The sequence below is a fragment of the Felis catus genome, chromosome B2 (genome assembly GCF_018350175.1).
Source record: "Felis catus isolate Fca126 chromosome B2, F.catus_Fca126_mat1.0, whole genome shotgun sequence".
Classification (NCBI taxonomy): domain Eukaryota; kingdom Metazoa; phylum Chordata; class Mammalia; order Carnivora; family Felidae; genus Felis; species Felis catus.
Genome location: NC_058372.1, coordinates 15,185,789 through 15,208,825, shown reverse-complemented (window position 1 = coordinate 15,208,825; position 23,037 = coordinate 15,185,789). Strand labels below are relative to the sequence as shown.

The window sequence follows — 23,037 nt, the reverse complement described above, 5'->3', positions numbered from 1 at the left end:
AGAGAGGCAGAGCATGAGTGGGGAAGGGGCAGGGAGAGAGGGAGACACAGAATCCGAAGCAGGCTCCAGGCTCTGAGCCATCAGCACAGAGCCTGATGCGGGGCTAGAACCCACGAACTGTGAGATCATGACCTGAGCCGAACTCAGACGCTCAGCCGACTGAGCCACCCAGGCGCCCCTGTTGTTAATTTTTTTTTTAACGCTTACTCATTTTTGAGAGACAGAGAGAGCGTGAGTGGGGGAGGGGCAGGATCTGAAGCAGGCCCCAGACTCCGAGCTGTCAGCACGGAGCCCGATGCAGGGCTCGAACTCACGAACTGCGAGATCATGACCTGAGCTGAAGTCAGACACTCAACCGACTGAGCCACCCAGGCGCCCCTGTAGTGACTGTTCTTAGACATAACTCCTCGCATACTCTTCAAATCATTTCCTTGGGACATATTTCCTAGAAATGGAATGAAATAGACCGAGGCTGTGCATATTTCAGAGTTTCCTTAACACATCTTTAAAAGCAGAAGCGCTTTCTCATGGGTACACATTCATTCAGCCAGTATTTATTGAGTGCACCCCAGTGTTTCCGTGTCTGTTCATCACCAGTGCTTAAATGAGAAAACCTGGTTTGTACAACATATTCTGGCCTTTCCATTCTTGTAAAGCACACTTACACATATGTATCTATGGGGAAAAACCTGAAAGGATGTATAACAGTGGTTATCACAGGGTAGCGGGAATATGAATAACGTGAGTATATTTTTTCTTTGCGTTTTCTAATGTTAAAAAAGAAAAGAAAAAAAAACGAACATGGAGTATCGGCATTACTTCCCAGAGCAGAGACAAAAGCGAGCCCTTGACCTGCCGTTCTCTCCGTTTGGGCTCCCTTTTTCCCTAGCACATTCTTCTAGTGATCAGCCGACAGGATGCCTCTTAACTCCCCATCTGTCCCTTGGAATCTCTCCATCTGTTTCATTCAGCTAGCTTTCCTCACATCTTGCAACCCTAAGCTGGCCTGAGTTTGTGTAAGGTTTTCTGGAAGAATGGTTCCTCTCCCCGTAGCGTGGTCATTTGTCCGTTTCCATTTGTTTGCTTTGTAGGTGGGAACTTCCTCCGTGGTTTATCCTGCCGCCATGTTTGCCCCCCAGGTGTCTGCCCGCGGAGTGCCAGTGGCCGAATTCAACATGGAAACCACCCCAGCCACGAACAGATTCAGGTACAGGGACCAGGTGGGAGATGGACGGTGCTGAGCACGTTTAGACACGTTATCGAAACAGATGTCACCTATGGGTCTAATTAGAAAAAAAAGAGAGAGAGAGAGAGAGAGATGGAGACACACAGAGTATATGTTTCCTAATTTGGTCGGTCGTTGCTTTGACGGAAGAACAAAATCTTCACTGTAGACCAAGGTAGCTATGTCTTTTTACAGGGAATTTGCCTTCGGGCTTTTGGGGTTCACATTTTGAAAGTTCTGCTTTGATTAGCGTTTTGAAAGTTCTTTGATTCCCTAGGCTTTGCTGTCATTCGTGTGTTTATGTGAGATTTAGTAATGGCATTTCGGTGTAGGCGAGTTGAATACCCAGCACAGCCGGGGAGACGCCCGTACACCCTCATCACTCTGTTCTCACTGCGCGGCGTCCTGGGTGAGCTCCTCTTTGGTCTCATTGCCAAATAATTGCCCAGTTGCCACATACCCTCAAGATCAGTACTTGGGGCCATGCCACGATACTGATCCCTTCTTCCACACTGTGGAAAGTGGAGACCATCAGAGTATGCGTTTTGGGGGTTCTGTTTTGTCCCCACCTTCCTTTTGCTTTCTTTTTTCACCCTGGCTGTTGTGTCTTCCCTTAGTTTATACATTTTTATCAGTCTGCTTAATTCCTTTCTAGAATAAGGTAGAACATGAAAAACTCTTAAAGAAATATGAACAAATGGAAAACTTCACCGAAACTTCTCTTTTTTTTAAAGTTGTCAATGTTTATTTATTTTGAGAGAGAGAGAATGAATGGGGAAGGGGCAGAGAGAGAGGGAGACAGAATCTGAAGCAGGCTCCATCAGCAAAGAGCCCGGCGCGGGGCTTGAACCCACGGACTGCGAGATCATGACCTGAGCCGAAGTCAGACGCTTAACTGACCGAGCCACCCAGGCGCCCCTGAAACTTCTTACCATTACTTCAGCAGTTTTCACCTCAACAACATATTTTAAAAATACCGACGGGGGCGCCTGGGTGGCTCAGTTGGTTGAGCGTCTGAATTCATCTCCGGTCATGATCTCACGGTTCGTGAGTTCGAGCCCCGCGTCGGGCTCTGTGCTGACAGCTCGGAGCCTGGAGCCTGCTTCAGATTCTGTGCCTGCCTCTCTCTCTGCCCCAACCCACTTGCATTCTGTCTCTGTCTCAAAAATAAATAAACGTTAAAAAAAAAAATACCAACATGTGGGTACCACACAGGAGGTTCTGATGTAATTGGCCTGAGGTGTAGCCTGGGCATCGTGATTTTTATCAGCTTCCTAGATGATTCTAATGTGCAGCCACGGTGAGAACCAGCATTCTGAGTCTTCACTGGGATAAAAATGTGCCACAGACTGTGACCGTCTTCAGGTGACTTGGCCGAATCTAGTCTCCTCCATGTCTTTTTAATCGGCTACGGTTTGTGTCCTCAGTCCACCTCTTCATTTGTGCGTAAGTGGTAGGAACGAGGAAGACGTCCCTTTAAAAAACTGCCTTCGATTATAAAACTGATTCTTTGAAAACTCCCCAGGAGAAGAAATATAGAAGATGAGAATATGTGGAAGGACATTCATGTTCATGGACCAGACAAGTTAATATAGTTACTATGGCAGTGCTCCCCACCCTGATTACAGATACCGCTAGTCTCTATCGAAATTGCGGCTGGCCTGTTTGCTGAAATGGGCAAGTTGGTCCCAAAATTCATACAGAAATGCAAGGGACCCAGAATAGCCGAAACAAAAAGAATGAAGTTGAAAAACTCCCACTTTGCAGTTTGGAAAGTTACCATGAAGTTACAGTTACGCAGACCGTGTGGCGCTGGCCTGCAGATGGGCACATAGGTTAGCGGAACAGAATCGCCAGTCCAGAAATACACATAGGTTAGCGGGACCGAATCGCGAGTCCAGAAATACACGTAGGTTAGCGGGACCGAATCGTGAGTCCAGAAATACACGTAGGTTAGCGGGACAGAATCGCGAGTCCAGAAATACACGTAGGTTAGCGGGACCGAATCGCGAGTCCAGAAATACACGTAGGTTAACGGAAAAGAATCGAGAGTCCAGTCAGCGTATGGCCAACCGATTTCTGGAAAGGGTATGAAGACAACTCAAGGAAAGGACAGGCTTTTTAACAAATGGTGCTGGAACAGCTGGAGAGCCACCTGCAAAAGAAGGGACTGGGACTCTTTCATCACACCACCTGCAAAAATTAGCCCAAATGGGTCATAGACCTAAACATAAAAGCTAAAAATGTAAAATACTTAAATGAAAATATAGGAGTAAGTCTTTTTGACCTCGAGTTAGTCAAAGCCTCCGTGATACGACTTCAAAAGCACAAGTAACACAAGAAAAATGGATAAATCAGGGGCGCCTGGGTGGCTCAGTCAAACATCCAACTCTTCGTTTTGGCTCAGGTCATGATCTCACGGTTCATGAGTTTGAGCCCTGCATTGCCCCACATTGGGCTCTGTGCTGACAGTGTGGAGCCCGCTTCGGATTCTCTTTTTCCCTCTCTCCTTGCCTCTCTGTCTTTTTCTCCTCTCTCAGAATAAATAAATAAACTTTAAAAAAAATGGATAAATTGGACTCCATCAAGATTAAAAACCTCTGTACTTCAAAGGACCCCATCCGCAAAGTGAAAAAGACAACCTACAGAATGGGAGAGAATATTTGCAGGTCTAATATTTGATATGGGACTTGCATCCAGCATATATAAAGAGCTCTCACAATTCAATAATAAAAAGACAAACAGTCCAATTTAGAAATGGACCAAAGATTTGAGTAGACGTTTCTCCAAATATGTACACATGGCCGATAAGCATATTGAAATATGATGAACATTATTAAAATTAGGGAAATGCAAATTAAAACCACCATGAGATACCACTTAATAACCACTAGCATGGGTATAATAATACAAAGTGTGTGTGTGTGTGTGTGTGTGTATATATATATATATATATATATATATATATATATATAATAAAGTAACAGGTGTTGAAAAAAGTGGACCTCTCACCTGTTGCCGGTAGAAATGGACAATAGTGCACCTGCTTCGGAAAACAGTCTGGCAGTTCCTCGAAAGGTTATGTACAGAGTGAATATATGATCCAGCAATTCTCTTAGGTAGATAGCCAAGAGAAATGAAAACATACATCTACTGGGGTGCCTGGGTGGCTCAGTCGGTTAAGCGTCCGACTTCGGCTCAGGTCATGATCTCATAGTTTGTGGGTTCGAGCCCTGCATTGGGCTCTGTGCTGTCAGTGCAGAGCCTGCTTCGGATCCTCTGCCTCCCTCTCTCTCTGCCCCTCCCCTGTTCTCGCGCTCTCTCTCTCAAAAGTAAATAAACATTAGGGAAAAAAGGGGCACCTGGGTGACTCACTCGGTTAAGCGTTCAGCTCTTGGTTTTGGCTCAGGTCATGATCTCGTGTTTTCATGAGTTTGAACACTACGTTCAAAGAATTAAGAAGTTCAAGAAGAATTAAGTTATCTTCTAATGTATGCCCCGAAAAGTAGACATTGGACCTCTAACACGCATTGTGGCATACACAGGTAGCAGCTGTACTAGCCTGCAGCATTCTAAGAAATGTTGGAGCAGGCAGCTCAGGCCTCTCGTCTGCTCGAAAGAACGTCAGGGTGGCTCGGTGGCTTAAGTGTCCAACTTCGGACACTTAAGCTGACAGCACAGAGCCAGCCTGGGATTCTCAGTCTCCCCCTCTCTCTGCCCATCTCCCACTCGTGCTGTCTCTGTCTCTCCCAAAATAAATTAAAAAAAAAAAAGAAAAAGCAAGAATGATCCAAATGTCCTTCCGGTCCTCAACTGATTAGTGGAGAAACATAATTTGGGACATACATATCAGGGAATATTATGCAGCCATGAAAAGAAATGGAATGCTGATCTGTGTTACAACATGAGTGACCTCTGAAACATTCTAGTGGGTGAAAGAAGCCAGACACACAAGACCACACATCACATGATTCTGTTTATATGAGATACCTAGAAATCAACCGAGACTGGAGGTCGATGAGTGGTTGTCTAGGGTTAGGGCAGGGAGGAACGAGAAGTAACTATAAATGGAGACACATTTCCTTTTGGGATGAGAAAAAGTTGTCTAATGTGGATTGTGGTGATGGTCATATAATTCTGTGAATATACTAAAAAAAAAACCACATTAAATTATATGTTTTAAACAGCTTATACGTGAGTTATATCTCAGTTAAGCTATCCTGCTCAGAATTAAGTTATCTTCTAATGTATGCCCCGAAAAGTAGACATTGGACCTCTAACACGCATTGTGGCATACACAGGTAGCAGCTGTACTAGCCTGCAGCGTTCTAAGAAATGTCGGAGCAGGCAGCTCAGTCCTCTCGTCTGCTCGAAAGAACGTCAGGGTGGCTCGGTGGCTTAAGTGTCCAACTTCGGCTCAGGTCATGACCTCACGGTTTATCAGTTCAAGTCCCGCGTCAGGCTCTGTGCCGACAGCTCGGAGCCTGGAGCCTGCTTCGGATTCTCTGTCTCCCCCGCTCTCTGCCCCTCCCCTGCTCGCATTCTGTCTGTCTGTCTCTCTCTCTCTCTCTCTCTCAAAAATAAATAAACATTAAAAAAAAAAAAAGAACATTAGGATTCTCCAAGAATGGGAAAGGACAAACTTTGTTTCCTTCTTTTTTAAAAAAATTTATTTATTTTTTTGAGGTGGGGGTGGGGAAGGGCAGAGAGAGAATGAGAGAGAATCCCAAGCAGGCTCTGCGCCATCAGCAAGGAGCCTGACTCGGGGCTTGATCCCACGAATTGCGAGATCATGACCTGAGCCCAAATCAAGACCTTACCCCACTGAGCCAGCCGGGTGCCCTGGGATAAACTTTCTGCAGGAGGAAGTGAGCTCCGTCCCTAGTCCCTTTCTTCTAATGTGGTTTATTTTCAGTCCTATGATCCTCAGCTCACCTCTAAGAAGTATAAAGACTGAAAACAAATCATCATGGTAGGAAAGTAACAAAATGCAGTTGGGGGTTGGGGGGGAGAAAAGAAGACAATAAAAGGAGAGTGTTTGCACAAGCCAAGGGCTGGCCTCTACCCTTCATGCCCCGGACTGACCGGCAGGGACTGGCAGGCATTGTGTGTGTCTTCGTGTGAGAGGAAATGGAACCTGCCAGTTGTCCCTGCAGGTTGAGAAGAGAATCGTGGCGTATAATGATATCATTGCATAAGCGGGGCCTCCCAACACGGCAGACCCGGTTCCGCCGCTGCTCCGTCTCGGCCAAAATCTTGGAAGCCTTGACCAAGTCTGACAAGCTACCCAGTGACCAGCACCTGCCACAAGAACCGCCTTCTGTTTGTTCTTTCCTCTGGCAGCTGAGGCTGGCTGTACCACCAAGTCTGGGAATTTGCCCAGATGGGTGTAGCTGACGGGCGAAGACAGTCGTGCTTTTATCTAGGAGTCCTCAAAGGTGGCATTTAGGAGAGACGTAGGTGACCTTCTCACCCCTTCTCAGCTTTTCAAACGGGGAACCAGGGCTGGGGCGATCGAGCGTTTGAACACACAGCTCGACAAGGGCAGGATTTTCTCTTAACAGCTCACGCGTGATAGATTTTGGTTGGATTTGACTCTGGGTCGGTGCTCCGCAAACTGCCTCCCGTAGGCCGAATTCACCCGCCATCTGCGTTTGTAAATAAAGTTTTATTGGCACTCGGCCGTGGCCCTGTGTTTACAGCAACAGAACTGGGTCGTTGCAACAGAGACCGTCTGGCCTAAAATATGCCTTCTCTGGCTCTTCACAGAGAAAGGCTTTGCCAACAACTACTGTAGGTGAATGAGAGAAACAAAAGCTGGGATAATGTCTCCTTTTAGCCTAATTTTCCTTATTGCCCAAATAGGCGGGGCAGGAACGCGGGTCACACTTTGAACGTGGATCTCACAGGACGTCTTAGGCCAAACACGCGTCGATTAGATTCTTTGCCCCAATTCTCACGTAGAGACAAAGTCACGGAATTTGCCTCCCACTGAAATGTATTAATGTCCTCAGGGTGTTCATTAGTTCCGGTTTTGTTTTTGTCCTTGGTCCCATCCCTGCTGGTGGTCTTGGATGATTTCTGACAAGCCATTACGGTTAGTGTAGACACGAGCCACTTTCAGCTTCGGCTTCTGGGTTCTTGGCTGTTCACTCAGCGCCGGGGTCCTTGGCACGTGAGGGTCTGTGCACTTGCTGAGGCAGAGGTTTGCTTGACAGGAGGCTGATGCGTTGGGCCGTCCAAGTCCCCTGGTCCTCTCCCCCCACCCCCGTGCCCTGTGATCACCATGTCGTTCATCTTGGAATTTCTCTAAACTTTGGAATTTAGTTGAAGTCCACAGGTGTTCATTTACTGAGCACCTATAATGCCCTAGACACGGCCCTAGGGGCTCAGGCCGGGATACGTCAGGACACCAAGCAAAAAAATCTCTTGTGTGAACATGACCCTCTCGTGGTGGAGGCAGACGGTAAGCAGTAAAGCAGAATAAACGTGCAAAGACTGTAGCCAGTGAGCAGCTGGGCCGGAGGCTGTGGCAGAAAGCAAAAGTCGAATTGGAATGGAGCAGACAGGTTGCAGGATTCAGCTGGGTAGTCGGGGCAGGCCGCACTGAGAAGACATCTGTGCGGGCTTGGAGGCAATGAGAGAGTGAGCTAAGGGGACTGTCTGGCTAAGAGCTTTCCAGACACGGGACCACCTGGAGCAGAGCCCCCCCCCCCCCCCAGGACAAAGCACGCCTGGGAGGTGTGAGGACCAGCACTGAGGTCAGTGTGGCCGGAGTAGGGGGAGGGAGGGCGAAGAGGTGGTCAGGAAGGTCAGGAAGGAACTTGTTTTGGGGGGGCGAGGGGAGGGGAGAAAGAAAGCAAACTGCCAGTAGAGTTTAGAAGTCTGAGTTCTTAGCTAGAAAATTTTTTTTTTTTTAACATTTAATATTGAGAGACAGAGCACAAGCATGGGAGGGGCAGAGAGGGAGGGGGAGACACAGAATCCGAAGCAGGATCCAGGCTCTGAGCTGTCAGCACGGAGCCCGACGCGGGGCTCGAACTCACGGACCGCGAGATTGTGACCTGAGCCGAAGTCGGACGCTTTACCGACTGAGCCACCCAGGCGCCCCTAGAAAATGGTTTTATAAGGGCGCCTGGGTGGCTCAGTCGGTGGAGCGTCCGACTTCGGCTCAGGTCACGATCTCGCGGTCCGTGAGATCAAGCCCTGCGTCGGGCTCTATGCTGACAGCTCAGCCTGCTATGGATTCTGTGTCTCCCTCTCTCTCTGCCCCTCCCCTGCTCATGCTCTGTCTTTCTCACTCTCAAAAATGAATAAATGTTAAAAAAAAATGTTTTTTTTGAAACCGGTTTTCTAAATTGCTTTAATTATGTATTTGCTCATCCAGAGTATAAAGAGTATACTTTTAAATTACGGTTGGCCACAGTGGGTAGGAAGTCCGGTGCTCCCCCTGGCTGCACTGAGGGTGGGTAGGGAGGGCCCTAATCTTGGTTCAGGCAGTTCGGCTCCTTGTTGGTCTGTTCATCAAAAAGTCACTGAGAGTAAGAACAATTTAAAAGGCACACATATATGCCTTAATAAAGTATACTTAAAGATACCTAACGAGATTTAATTTTATTGAATGAAAAATATTTTCGTTTAGAGCAAAACACTGAGCATTCATTTGGTTTGTTTCGCTTTGCTTGACGGAGCTGGAGGCCATTTCTCTGAGCAGGGGCCTGCTGATCATGCAGTCGCCTTTCTTGCATGAATCATGCTCTTAATCCTCCCAGTGTCCCCCGCCCCCCTAAGCCCCTGCAGATAAAAATCACCCTAACCCTTGGGGCGCCTGGGTGGCTCAGTCGGTGGAACGTCCGACTTCGGCTCAGGTCATGATCTCACAACTCGTGGGTTCGAGCCCCACGTCGGGCTCTGTGCTGCCCCTAACCCACTCGCATTCTGCCTCTGCCTCTCTCAAAAATAAATAAATATTAAAAAAAAAATCGGGCGCCTGGGTGGCTCAGTTGTTTAAGCATCTGACTTCGGCTCAGGTCATGATCTTGTGGTTCGTGAGTTTGAGCCCCGTGCCGGGCTTGGTGCTGACAGCTCAGAGCCTGGAGCCTGCTTCAGATTCTGTGTCTCCCTCTCGCTCTCTGCCCCTTCCCTGCTCACATTCTGTCTCTCTCTCTCTCTCTCTCTCAAGGATAAATAAAAACATTCAAAAAAAAAATTTTTTTAAGTCACCCTAACCCTTATTTTGTAAAACAAAACAGACCACCAAAAAAACAGTCCGATCCCAAGGCTCTGGTCTAGACTTTCTGAATCAGACTTTCCGGGGCGAGAGGACTATTTGTTTATTTGACCAGCAGCCAGGTGACTGTTCTCATCAGGGAGTCTTAGAAGACACCGGATTACAGCCTCTGGTTTAGGTATTTTTTCTGCCTTTTTTTTTTTTTTCCTTTTTAGAAGGGGAAAACTAACAGAAAAGAAATTACAGAACTAACAGAAAAGAAATTTGTGAAGCAAGCTTCCTCCCTAGTCTTTCCCACCTATGCTAATTTAACAGAATTACTTTCAGTGACCTGCCGTGCCTTTCCAAAGCCTAACAACAAATTTTCCTAGGAATAGCCCTCTCTTCACAACTATATTTTGGGGATTTATTACACAATTTTTACTTGAAGTAGATAATCACAGTAACTGTTAGAAGTGGCATGAACAGATTCCGGAACAAACACAGTGGACCTGGTCGCCCCGCTGCTGGGGGGGAGGCGGGGTGGTGCACGGGGCTGCTACAACACGAGTCTTCAAGCACTTTTGTATTTTTTTAAACTTGACATCTAACATTCTGTTTAGGAATGCAGTAAAACCCTGGATTGCGAGTAACTCGTTCTGCCAGCGTTCTGCAAGACGAGCAAACATTTCTAATAAACGTTAACTTGATGAACGAGCAATGTCTCGCAACACGAGTAGTAGGTGAAGCCGAACGTCACATGATCGCAACTGAGCCAATGGTTCTTGAGATTCACTTTGATATACGAGTGCTTTGGATTACAAGCATGTTTCCAGAACGAATTATGCTCGCAAACCAAGGTTTTACTGGAGTTGAAAACCATGTGGTTCTAGGTGTATTAGAAATAAAATACTGAAATTTTATAATAAAAATGCATTATAAGCAAATCCGCCATTATCATGGTTTTATTTTTTATTTTTTTAATGTTTATGTATTTTTGAGAGAGAGACAGAGATAGAGACAGAGAGCGGGGGAGGGACAGAGAGAGAGAGGGAGACACGGAATCCGAAGAAGGCTCCAGGCTCCGAGCTGTCAGCACCAGAGCCCAACGCGGGGCTGGAACTCACGAGCTGCGAGACCGTGACTTGAGCCAAAGTCAGTCACTTAACCAACTGAGCCACCCAGGCGCCCCTTCATGATTTTAAATGTATTCAGTCTCAGTGTCACAACTGCTTGATACTGCTTGATATCAACTGCTTGATAGATGTACAAGCCCTTTCCTTTAAAATTTTTTTTTTTTCTTGAGAGAGAGAGAGAGTGGAAGAGAGAGCATGAGCAGCAGGGTCGGGGGCGGGGGGAGCAGAGAGAAAGCGAGAGAGAGAATCCCAGGCAGGCTCCCTTCTGTCAACATAGAACCCGAAGTGGGGCTTGATCTCATGAACCATGAGATCATGACCTACCTGAGCCATAATCAAGGTCAGATGCTTCGCTGACTGAGATGCTCAGGTTGCCCCCTTTTTCCACAGTCTTCACGTTTTTTCTTCTTCTCTTTGAACTTTTATTTCCACACTTGATCTTGGCCAAAAGACCGAGAAGGGATGAACTTTTATTTCCGTTCTTTCACTGTATAAATTCATATTAATGTAATATATTTTTATGCTTAAAAGTCTTTTTTGTTGGGGCGCCTGGGTGGCGCAGTCGGTTAAGCGTCCGACTTCAGCCAGGTCACGATCTCGCGGTCCGTGAGTTCGAGCCCCGCATCAGGCTCTGGGCTGATGGCTCAGAGCCTGGAGCCTGTTTCCGATTCTGTGTCTCCCTCTCTCTCTGCCCCTCCCCCGTTCATGCTCTGTCTCTCTCTGTCCCAAAAATAAATAAACATTGAAAAAAAAATCTTTTTTGTTAACGACTCTATTTCTGTAGCACAATATGATATGAATCTTTTATTTTCCATTTCCTTAAAACTTAAAGACTGTCCTATTGAAAAATTTCTCCAGATTGAATCATCGCTACAACAATTTGTGGTATAGCTGTTGAAAACAACATATAAATAATAAATTTTGACTAATAATTCCATAAAAGTGAAATTTTATTGGAAACGCATCTTTTAATGTTTTATTTATTTTTGAGAGACAGAGAGAGACAGAGCAGGAGCGGGACAGGGTCAGAGAGAAGGAGACATAGAATCTGAAGCCGGCTCCAGGCTCTGAGCTGTCAGCACAGAGCCCGACGCGGGGCTCGAACTCATGAACTGTGAGCTCATGACCTGAGCCGGAGTCGGATGCTTAACTAACTGAGCCACCCGGGTGCCCCAAAACGCATCTCTTAATAGATGCATGGGCCACAAACTTTTTGGATTTGTTCCCGTGTCCCTGGCTAAGTGTTAGAAGGAGACAGTTTATGTTGTTCCTGCCCAGTCCACCGGCAGTCACCAGAAACAAATCTGTAGTCAGATCAAGTTTACTGGTTCTCTGCAAATGAGGGAGACCGCATCCCAGGGGGACATGGTGCGTGTCCCCATGCGAAGGAAAAGGTGCCGTGACTACAGGATTTGGAGGGAGGGTGGAGCTTAGGTGAAATTTAAACAAAGCTGTTTTGGGGAGACGGAACGGCAAGCAGGGCTGTGTGGAAGGGGGTCAGGTGCAGTCTGGCGGGCAGCGTGGGCACAGGGTCCTGTTTCCCTGGGGCCTGCAAAGTGAAGGTAGACATGGAAGGCTGTGTCCGGATGCCCTTTATCTGAAGGTCTGCTCCGGGATTGGAAGTCAAGGCTGCTGGTCAGTGGCACGGTGACTTAGATCCTCTGAGCATACTTACCCTTTACCGCTGTCATTTCCAACAGCAGTTTCGGGCAGTTTATGATTTTAGAGAACAAAGTTCCTCCCTGAGTAACAACAACAACAACAACAACAACAACAAAAAGCAGCAGTCACGCAGAGAAGGGGGGTTGTCAGGATCCTTTGCAGCTCCTCCTGGGAAAAATACCGTTTTCTCTTTGCACTTGGCTTTCTCTGCGTCTCTTGTTCTCTCTAGTCTGAGGGCTGGGAGGGCACATTTTTACTGAATCGCATTTAGTGATCTCGCCGACGGCCCTATCGGGCCAGATGCTCTATCCGGTTTTATCGAAGACAGGAACGGAGTGGCCCCTACTTGCCTAAGGATGTGTCGTCACCCCGTCTCCGGAAACCGTTTGTTTTCTGAGATGCACACCAACATTTCAAACGCCCCTTTATCTGGCCCCTCGAAAGTTTGCACGTTCTGTGATAAGGCATCGTGGGAAGGCTCCAGGCGGGTGAGGGGCTCGGCTTGCTCTTGGAAAGTGGGAGAAAGCTGAACGGGGCAAGGGGCAGGTGAAAGGCCACTTTCTCAGGAAGGAAAACGTGTGCATGTTGAGGCTGTGGGGATTCCCTGTAAGTTCTCCGTGCCTGGCTGGCATTTTTGGAAGGTCCTCAAGGGGCTTCACCCGTGCAGGTGAGGAGCTTTCTGGCAGCCAGTGTTCAACATACTGTAGGTGGCCGGAAGGAGTAGAGGTGTCACTGGGTGGGGACATCCGTTAGCGGCACTCTGTCCAGAGACAAGACTGTTTGAGGCCTAAGGCGTCCACGATTTGTGTTGTGTCAACAATAAACGATATGGGGCGCGTGGGTGGCTCAGTCAGCTAAGCATCCAACTCTTGGTTTCAGCTCACGTCGTAATCTCACAATTCGGGAGATCGAGCCCCGCGTTGGGCTCTGCGCTGGCAGCATGGAGCCTGCTCGGGATTTTCTCTCTCTCTCTCTCTCTCTCTCTCTCTCTCTCTCTGCCCCTCTCCTGTCTGTCTCTCTGTCCCTCTCTCTCTAAATAAATAAGTAAACATTTTAAACAATTTTTAAAAAATACAGCATGAATGGTGAATTACATTGAACATGTGCTTTTTCCATTTTTAATTGTGCTCAGTTGGCTTGCTTATTAACATACTAGAAAATCCTACTTTTACAGGATTCTCCTAATCCTGCATTCAGAGTTGGGTTTATTTTTTGTGTTTTTCCTCAAAGGAAGCCGAAATCATTAATTTTTCTTCTTTGTCCCTGCTGTTTGCTCTTTATGTGTGTTTCTTTCTCCTTTCTGACTGTATATACGTCAGTTAGTCGTGAAGCCCAGTGGATCGCTTGAGAGGCCTGTTCAGCGAAAATGTTCATGGTCTGTGTGGTCCATGAGGTTATTTTTCTTTAGTCTTTTTCTTTTTTTAATGTTTGTTTGAGACAGAGCGTGAGCAGGGGAGGGGCAGAGAGAGAGGGAGACACAGAATCCGAAACAGGCTCCAGGCTCTGAGCTATCAGCACAGAGCCCAAAGCGGGGCTCGAACTCACAAACCATGAGGTCATGACCTGAGCCGAAGTTGGAAGCTTAACCAACTGAGCCTCCCAGGCGCCCCTCTCTTGTCTTTAGTGCACGAAAATGCTCTTTTAATGTAGTATATAGATTTTGTAAAACTCAAGTTTCAGTTATGAGGTTGGCAATACGGTCATAAAATGCACTTTACAATTATGTCTCCCCTACCCCTTAAAATAAAATTCGTGTTTATAGCGCCTGAATTCTAGGCTGTTCCTTTCCTAACTACATCCCCTTGATTTCTGTGGCCGGCCTGTAATGAAATGTCTACATCTAGAATTGTCAGAAGCTAGTTTGCCGAGAGTGGGGACAAAGTTCACAATACCGTATTTGTGAGATTTGGGATTTCACTTTGGATACAACCACGCAGTGTGTGAGCGGCTGAAGTCGTATGTTCATTTTGCTCCTAACTCTGCTGTATTTGTCCTGTTTCAGGTTTCACTTCCAGGGGCCTTGCGGTACCACTCTTCCCGAAGCCCTTGCTCCTCATGAAACTGAAAACGTGTCTTAATTGTCCCGGGGAAAGAAGAAATTGTGGCACATCTAAGTACCGGGCCACAAACAGAGGCGAAACAATCATGGGGATGGTGAGCTAAATGTTAGAAGATCTAGAAATAACCTCCGATTCCCTGGCTGGAATCCCACCTGATGATAAGTGATGGCAGTTTAGAAGGAACAATCGCAAACGTAGTTAGAGGGAGAAGTCAATGAACAGTGGAGTTGATGCAGTGTTATTTTGTGTGAACTTAAACACAAGATATCTCTGATGTGTTTGGTTGGTTATTGGAAGGGGATATTTTTGTGATTAGATTTTCTTTTAAAGAAGCAGTCGTGCTGATTTTATTGTTGCTATCTGGGCAAAGATAGGAGTAGAGGGGTCAAACCTTGGTATTTCTAATTTTGGTCAAGTTTTGGTGGAAAATAAACTCACTCTCTACGGTAGGTGATTTATTGTATAAAGATGCTACCCCAAGAGATGTCTTTGTTGGGGGATTTTCCTTTTCGGTGTTTTCCTCGTTTGTCTGTCTTACCTCACAGTGCGTGGGATAACCCTACAATAAGAAGTCATGCAAGGAAGGAAGAGAAAAGTAGCACAAGACAGAAAATCAGGGGGCGCTTGGGTGGCTTAGTCGGTTGAGCGTCTGACTTCAGCTCAGGTCATGATCTCGCAATTCATGAGTTCGAACCCCGCATCGGGCTCTGTGCTGACAGCTCAGAGCCTGGAGCCTGCTTCAGATTCTGTGTCTTCCTCTCTCTCTACCCCTTCCCTGCTCACGCTTTGTCTCTGTCTCTCAAAAAAAAAATAAGATAAAAAATGTTAAAAAATTTTTTTAAAAGATAGAAAATCCGGATTAAAAAAAAATAAACGATGCAAATATATGGACTCCAAGGGCAAACACAGCTGCCTAAAGTTGAGCGCTGGCCTTCTTAGCAGCCAAGGAGGAAAGGGGGACGTGATCGCTGTTTCTCAATAACATAAACACAGAAGCAAATGGTCTGTGTATGGTGGAAAAGTCCACCAAGCTTTCCCAGACACTGAATTCTGAAGCTTTTTTTTTTTTTTCCTGTGGACTTTAAAAAAATTATGCCCATTCTACCTTGGAGTAAAATAGTAAAAATACAGCTCCTGCTCAAGCCTCACCATCTAACGCCACACCCAAGGTCCCGGAATGCCTGCTGTCTGGCCTGACCGGGAAGAGTGGTCTTTAGGAAACAGTGGAGGGAGGTCAGCCCTACCTGGGTCCCTTAGATGAGGTGGGTTCCCTGGGTGATCACACACTTGGGCCACGTTGCCTCAGCCCCTTACAAAACCGCATCTAATGTTACACTGTTGGCTTTCGTAGAAATAGACAAGACACGGTCACATAAAACTTTGTACTGCATTTGCAAGTCATAGCTTTTCATAAATCCCAGAGGTTCTTTGCTTGGGCAAGAGGGGTGTTCATAACCTACAAGGAGTCTGAAAAACCGGCCAAGCATCTGGAGGGCTCGATTCCCACTTTTCATCATTCACTTTTAATAGTTTTGTTGTTGGGCTTCTCAAAGTTAAATGCATATTTTCCTAGGGTTAGCGATGTCAGAAGTCAGCATACTGTCTCAGTGAGTCTGATTATATGTATTTTTTCAAGTTTATTTGCAAGAGAGAGAGAGTGTGCACATGTGCAAGTGGGGGAGGGGAGAGAGAGAGAGAGAGAGAGAGAGAGAGAGAGAGAGAGAGAGAGAGAATCCCAACCAGGCTCCACGCCACCAGCGCAGAACCTGATGCAGGGCTCGAACCCATGAACCATAAGCTCGTGACCTGAGCCAAAGTCAGACACTTAACTGACTGAGCCACTCAGGCATGCCCCGCAAGTCTGATTATATTTTTAACCTGTAATTTCTATCTGACCAAAGCCCACATATTTCGGAACTGTTCTTTGCAACTCTTCTCATCCTGGGCCTTTGGCACCAGTGGCTTTTTTTATTTTTAGTTTTTAGTTTGATTCGTGTTTTTTCATTTTTTTGTTCACGTTTTGGTTTTGTTAGAGAAGATGAAAAAAAAGAGTTGAAGATACAAAATGTATGTGAGGTAGCATTATTTAATTCAATTTAATGTTTACTGAATGGCTCCCATATGATAGACACTGGAAATAAGATGATCGGCAAGATATGGACCTTACCCTCCAGGAGTTCACAGAATGGTTGGGACAACTGTTACATAAACTATTTTACAGTGTGGCAACTACAGTGAAGTAATATGCCCAAGATTCAGGGAAGAATGCAATTAGAGATGGGTGGAGAGGGGATAGGGTAGATATTAAGGCACTTTAAGAGGAAGTCAGCCTTGGGGTGCCTGGGTGGCTCAGTCGGTTAAGCGTCCGACTTCGGCTCAGGTCATTATCTCGTGGTTCGTGGGTTCGAGCCCCACGTGGGTCTCTGTGCTGACAGCTCAGAGCCTGGAGCCTGTTTCGGATTCTGTGTCTCCCTCTCTCTCTGACCCTCCCCCGTTGATGCTCTGTCTCTCTCTGCCTCAAAAATAAATAAACGTTAAAACAAAAATCTAAGAGGAAGTCAGCCTTGGTGGCAATGTTTGAAGTATAAATAGTTCCACGTGGAGGAGTATCAGAAAAGGAAACAGCGTGTACAAATGCACAGCAAGTGTGAAACAGCTTGGTTTGTTCAGAGAGTGACCGATCACTTAGTGCTGTGCAATGGGTGGAAGAAGATAAGCACAGAGATCAGGATGGGCCCTGTGTGCCAAGAGACAAAATATACCCGGAGGCGGAGAATATAAACAACACTCGGGTTGCATTCACTAAGTAACGGTGAAGTCATTCTTCTACCAGATTCAGGATTTGCGACCACCCGCCACTGTTCAAGGCTCCTGGGGTTAAAGCAGGGAACCCGACCAGGACCCTATTCTCACATCGCTTACATCCTAATAGGGGTGTCCGATGATCAGCTGTCAGAAGTGGTGTTGACGAACAACGATGAACAGAGGCGTGGACAGTCCAGGGGGCAGGTGGTCAGGGGAGCCTGGTGGCTGAGGTTGCCAAGCACATGTTCGGTGCTGAGGATTGATTGAAACCTGCATCTGTCAACTTGTTCCTGTCGGCGACAGGAGGACTGGAAGGCATCGAGGTCCTATTGCTACAATTCTTCCCTTCGAAATGCCACTTCTTTGGGGTGCAGGGAGTGAAGGGAGCTGACTCTACAAATACTGATTTAATTAGACTGTGAAAATTAGTAAAGAGAAACCTCAGTAAAATGGAGCTGGGAAGTTGGGCAAGGGCGGTCTCACGCTCTACCACTTGCCCTTACTTGCAAATCCAACAGTTTACCTAGCAGGTGTAGACAGCCTTATTAACACCCACAGGAGGGAGAGAGGCTTTCCTCTTCCCCCAGCAACAGCCCAGCCAATGACAGCGTGACAACTCGCCCAATGAGAAGCCACTATAGTTTGAACTCCCAGTTTACTCCAATGGCCTTTTAGTTTGTAACAGCCCCACCCAAAGGTTCCCTTTCCTTTATAAAAAGAGCGATCCACGCTTTGGGGGTACTTGCTGTGGTTTTGCGTGCCGCCTGTTTGCCGGGGGTTGCAACTCTCTACGATTCCTGAATAAACCCATTTTTCGCTGGTAAAACAACCGGCAGTTTTATTTTTTCAGATTAACAGGACCAAGCGGATCCCCGTGGTAGGTAGGGCCGCCGGGGCTTGCGGTCACAGGTTTCTGGGCACTGGCTGGCATAGCTGGCCACTGGACCGGAGGTGGGGGGGGGGGGAGCCAGCCAATCCTTCTGCCAGCCTCCCAGCGGAGGACGTCTCACGATGGCTCTTCCCCTCCTGGAAATGAGACCCATCCCTGCCCGCTCTCGCAGCCGGAGCGCGAGCCACTGCTGCGGGGCGGAGAGGAATCCAGGTGGGATCCCAGGCGAGGAAAACATCCTACATACAGAGAGGAAACAAACACGGCCGGCTCTCTTCAGGCCACGCCCTTCCTCGTTCTGCGCCTGCGCCTCTGCTGGCGCGCGGCCGTCTTCGCATCTGCACCTGCAGGGGGCGGCCTAACTCGCGTCGCTCTTTCTTTGCGTCACGCGGCGCTTGCGCGTTGCTTCCGGGTCAGAGGCCGGACGGCCGGGCGCTGTGTGGGCCATGGTGCAGCTGCGGCCGCGCGCGTCCCGCGTCCCGCCGTCGGCGATGGTGGACGAGGGCCAGCCCGCCTCCGAGGAGGAGGAGGAGGCGGAGCACGGCCTGTTGCTCGGGCAGCCCAGCAGCGGCGCGGCCGCGGAGCCGCTGGAGGAAGACGACGAGGAAGGGGACGACGAGTTTGACGACGAGGCCCCGGAGGAGCTGACTTTCGCCAGCGCCCAGGCGGAGGCACGAGAGGAGGAGCGGCGGGTTCGGGAGTCGGTGCGCAGGTTCGGAGCCCGCAGCCGGCCGGGAGAAACCGCGCCCCCCCCCCCCCACCCGGCCCGCGCGTGTCGCCCCGCACTGACTTGTCACTCTTTCTCTCAGGGACAAAACGCTCCTGAAGGAGAAGAGGAAGCGACGCGAGGAGCTGTTCATCGAACAAAAGGTTAGAGGCTGGGGAGGCGTCTCCGTTTCAAAGCCACCCCGGCCGGGGCAGAATTCCCATGTTTGGCAGGGAGAGTCGCTAATATTTCTGGAGACAGCGGCGAAAGCCAAGGCGCTCGTGCTCTTTGCTGTCCACCGATTGAAAATGGGAGTGGGAAGAGGCGGGAGTTTGAGATCATGGGGTTCTCCCCCTTGTACCAGCTCACCGTGACGAGCCTGGTCGTTTAGTCTCGCGGAGGTCGTTTGTTTACCCGAAATTGGGTTGCTGAGGTACTTTGCAAAGCGAAGGCTGTACCTGGAGTATCTTTGCTTTGCTGTCTGACGTTTGGCAGATTGGCCACAGAGAGCCCGCTCAGAGGGACGTGACTTGACTGCGCGCATCGCAGAACAGTGACCTCTGGGGTGGAATACAGGGGCCGGCCTTCCCAGTCTTGGCTCAGTCTTCCCAAGAATGTGTTACAGGTTCTGAGCTTCCTGGGCCCACTCCTTCCACAGCGTAGAGATCGCAGGGGCAGGGAGGGTTCAGCCTGATTCATTTCTTGCTCTGGGTGTAAAGCTGTGTCCTTAGAGCCAGAAACTTGAGAAGCAGCCCAGGGTGTGTCATGTATCTCACCTCTGATTAATTTTTAAATGTTTTAATCCAAGAAAAGGAAACTCCTTCCGGATAACATTCTAGAGAAGTTAACTGCAGCCGGACAGACTAAGTAAGTAATAGATCTTGTTATATACGCCTTGCTTAGACACCTGTCTTTGGATGCTGTGCGGGTACACACGTTTGTCTGAATCCACATAATAATAAAGAGAACAAGACAGAAAGCTACACAGTAGGTGGTTGGATTTGGTGGGAAAGGTGGAGGGAATTAACTCCACTTTTCAGTCTTTTGCCACTTTTTAAAAACAATTTTGATGTTTATTTTTGAGAGAGCAAGCGGGGGAGGGGCAGAGAGAGAGAGGGAGGCGCAGAATCCGAAGCAGGCTCCAGGCTCCAGGCTCCGAGCGGTCAGCACAGAGCCCGACGCGGGGCTCGAACCCACGGACCGCGAGATCGTGACCTGAGCCGAAGTCGGATGAACCACCCAGGTGCCCCACCACTTTGTGTTCATTCCCACAGCAAACTCTAGCCTCTGAGTTACTGATTCCAGTGTGTTCAGTCAGGGGACGGTTGAGCTCCTGTCATTGGGCAGGGGAGGGCAGGGGGAGACGGCGGTGAGTAAAATGATGTCTTGAACTGTATCGGCTAGTGGAGTCGCAGGCACATCGCAGGCTCTGAGGCTCCTCTTGTCCCTCGACAGCTTGCCTTGGCTGCTCCCCGGCTTCTGTTTCATTCCTCTCATTTAGCAGCTGTGCCCTGTGCCGAATGTTTAGTAGTTCTCGTCCTCCTCTAGCCCTTGAAATCAAACCTTAATAAATTTAGACTGCCAGATATTCGGCAATTTTTTAATATTCTCCTGGCCTCTCCTGACTGCTTTATTAAGTTCAGAAGTTTAGTCCTGTAGTTTTTTCTTTTTTTAATATTTATTAAGAGAGCGTGCAGACAGGGGAGGGGGGGGAGGGAGAGGGAGAGAGAGAATCTCAGGAGCCCGAGCTGGGACTCAATCCCACGACCCTGGGATCATGACCTGAGCCGCTCGCTTAGTGGACAGCCACCCAGACACCCCTAGTCCTGTATTTCTTGCCTAGGCCAGCGGTTCTCAAAATTTTCAGTAAAAGGCTTTTCCAAAGAGCTATTCAAGTTCTGTAAACACTACCAGTAAACATACTAACGATTGTTACCTGGGGCACATTCCCCTTTCCTCCTTAAAAACCAAGCTCAGGTGTCATCGCTGCCTCCTTAGTGTAGCTTTTCTCCTGTGCTGGTGTTTCCACATGGGAGTCTCCTGTTGTGTTTTGTCAGTTCACGTTGGTCTTGTTAGACCACTGCTCTTCCAGGCTAGTCCTGGTCTCCATCCTTGTCTTTGTGTCTGAACTGCTGAATTAACCCTTTGTGATCCCTCCAAGTAAAACGAGGCGGTCTTACCACGTTTTCACTTTGTATTTTGAATACTGTATTACAGAACTCGTTTTTCCTGAAGTCTTTCACTTTACTGTTAACCACAGCGATCTGCTTCTGCTGAAGTTTGCTCATAGGCTTTGAGATCTTCACTTCTGAGAAGATACTCCCTTCCTAGCGTATTACTAGTTTGGGAGTTGGTAGCAGTGCCCTGGGGAGGGACTTCTGCTTCCAAAACTGATTAAGGATCCTGAGTAAAAACCGAGGGTGGTGGTAATGAAAAGGGAGATCTTTGTAAAAGCAGATGAAATTGTGTTAACCAGTGGGGTCATCTTTGCTGTCTGCCTTACCAATCAGTGTTTTTATTGTTCTTCCTTAGCATCAAGAAATCGTCAGGAAAGTTGAAAGAAGGTATGAACTATTCTCATTTAAATAACTTCTCTTGTAAGTGTCGGGTACATTTGCAGATATTTGCGGCCAAATGTGTGGCCCCGAGAGAGTGTGGGAATAGGCCCGGCCAAGCATAGCTTGGCCCGTTGTCTCTCTTTCTTACAAATAAAGATTGCACCCAGATTGGTCCTAGTGGATGTTTAAAGTACAGTCCAGTAAATGTTCCTGCTTTGTTTTACATATATAAACTCAATTTTTTAGCGAATTTGCAGAAGGAAAATGAAGACTGTGACAAAGGAAGTGATTCTAAGAAAGCTAAAGTACAAAAAGTACAGTCTGTCGGGTAAGGAGGGTCTTTCTTCTTTTCAGAGAATGTGAAGCTGACCTGAGAGAGAGTATTGGCTTGTGGGGGGAAATAGTTTCATTATAGTAGTTTCAGATTACCTTCTCTATGGGAAAACCAGTTCTGATATTTGCATAAAAATAAGACCTCTGCCTCCTAAAATGGAAACGTTAGTCTATTTGTATGTAGTAAAATAGCCCAGTGATGTCATTTTATTCACGATCTGCACTTACAGAAAATTAGGATTTTGGGTTTTTTTTAATTTTTTCTTTTTTTAATGTTTGTTTATTTTTGAGAGAGACAGAGACAGAATGTGAGTGGGTTAGGGGAAGAGAGAGAGGGAGACACAGAATCCAAAGCAGGCTCCAGGCTCTGAGCCGTCAGCACAGAGCCCTACGTGGGGCTCGAACTCACGAGTTGTGAGATCATGACCCGAGCCAAAGCCAGACACTTAACCAACTGAGCCACCCAGGCGCCCCTTTTCACTTTAAGTAGCTAACAAAACACTTTATTTTCAAACTCAGCATGTTATCAGATTTGCTCATTTTGACCTTTTGTGTTTGTCACCAGCCAGAATAAAAGCTACTTGGCTCTAAGGCTAAAAGATCAAGATCTGAGAGATTCAAGACAGCAAGCAGCAAAAGCCTTTATACAGAATTCTTTATATGGTCCAGGAACCAACAGAACTACTGGTAATTTCTTTACAGACTGTCTCTCTCACTTTTTGCTGCAAATTAAACAAAGAAGTGATAGATAATTCTCTTTTCTAGTAAATAAGTTCCTGTCTCTTGAAAATAAGAGGTTACCAGTGAAAAAGGCTGCAGCCCAGTTTCTGAATAATGCTTGGGGTAAGATCCAGCTCCGCTCCCTCAGCTTTTTATATATTGCACACTTTCTTTTAAGGAGGTAGTAAATACTTAAATAATCGTGAGATACCCATTTTTTCCTTACAATGGCTTCTGTATTAATATCTTGAGGTTGCATCAGCGTGGTATATCTACTGTGCAGTTTGATTAGTGTTTATGTTCATAGAATCTTGAAAACTTTGGAATTGTTTCTTGCGAATTTCGTATCCAATATTCTTACTGTATAAAATTTTCTATTCTAGGAACTCAGAAAAAACAAAATGCCAAGAGGTTTAAAAGACGGTGGATGGTCAGAAAGATGAAAACTTCTAAGAAGTAAATCAAATGAAGTAAATGAAGGATGAGAACTTGTATGTATAGGACTCAGTTATTTGGTTTAGAAAATGCTCTTAAAGAGATCTAATAAATGATTTATAAAGAGTTTTGAAGGGTTACTGCAAAACTCGTAGGTCTGTTGGGGGAAGTACCCCATCACCTCTCATCCTTCAGGACAGTCCTGCCTCGTAGTTTGAGAATGACATTGGAAGACAAACCGGTTCAAAAGAATGGCTTCCCTTTTTTATGAGCGTTTGCGCATTTAATTGAAAGCGCGT

At 47.2% G+C, this 23,037-nt stretch overlaps 2 protein-coding genes across 10 annotated transcripts in view; both read left to right on the top strand.

Moving 5' to 3' along the window:
- The window catches only part of SIRT5 (sirtuin 5), a 40,470-nt gene extending 25,729 nt beyond the window's left edge, over positions 1-14,741 (top strand). For 7 of the 9 annotated variants that reach the window (XM_006931448.4, XM_023253680.2, XM_006931445.5 and 4 more), the window contains 2 exons: positions 1,092-1,207; positions 14,235-14,741. In XM_006931448.4, the coding sequence (XP_006931510.2) occupies positions 1,092-1,207; positions 14,235-14,310 (192 nt within the window). In that variant the 3' untranslated portion in view covers positions 14,311-14,741. The remainder of the gene's footprint in view (positions 1-1,091; positions 1,208-14,234) is intronic. The other 2 variants (XM_045057100.1, XM_045057101.1) reach the window with 1 other exon arrangement.
- Positions 14,742-18,378: 3,637 nt separating this feature from the next.
- NOL7 (nucleolar protein 7) lies at positions 18,379-22,864 on the top strand. The gene is made up of 8 exons (XM_003985794.6): positions 18,379-18,698; positions 18,796-18,856; positions 19,501-19,559; positions 21,225-21,256; positions 21,497-21,578; positions 22,149-22,270; positions 22,349-22,426; positions 22,687-22,864. The coding sequence occupies exons 1-8, from the start codon at positions 18,433-18,435 to the stop codon at positions 22,761-22,763; spliced, it is 777 nt and encodes a 258-aa protein (XP_003985843.1). The 5' UTR covers positions 18,379-18,432; the 3' UTR covers positions 22,764-22,864.
- The last annotated feature ends 173 nt before the right edge of the window (positions 22,865-23,037 follow it).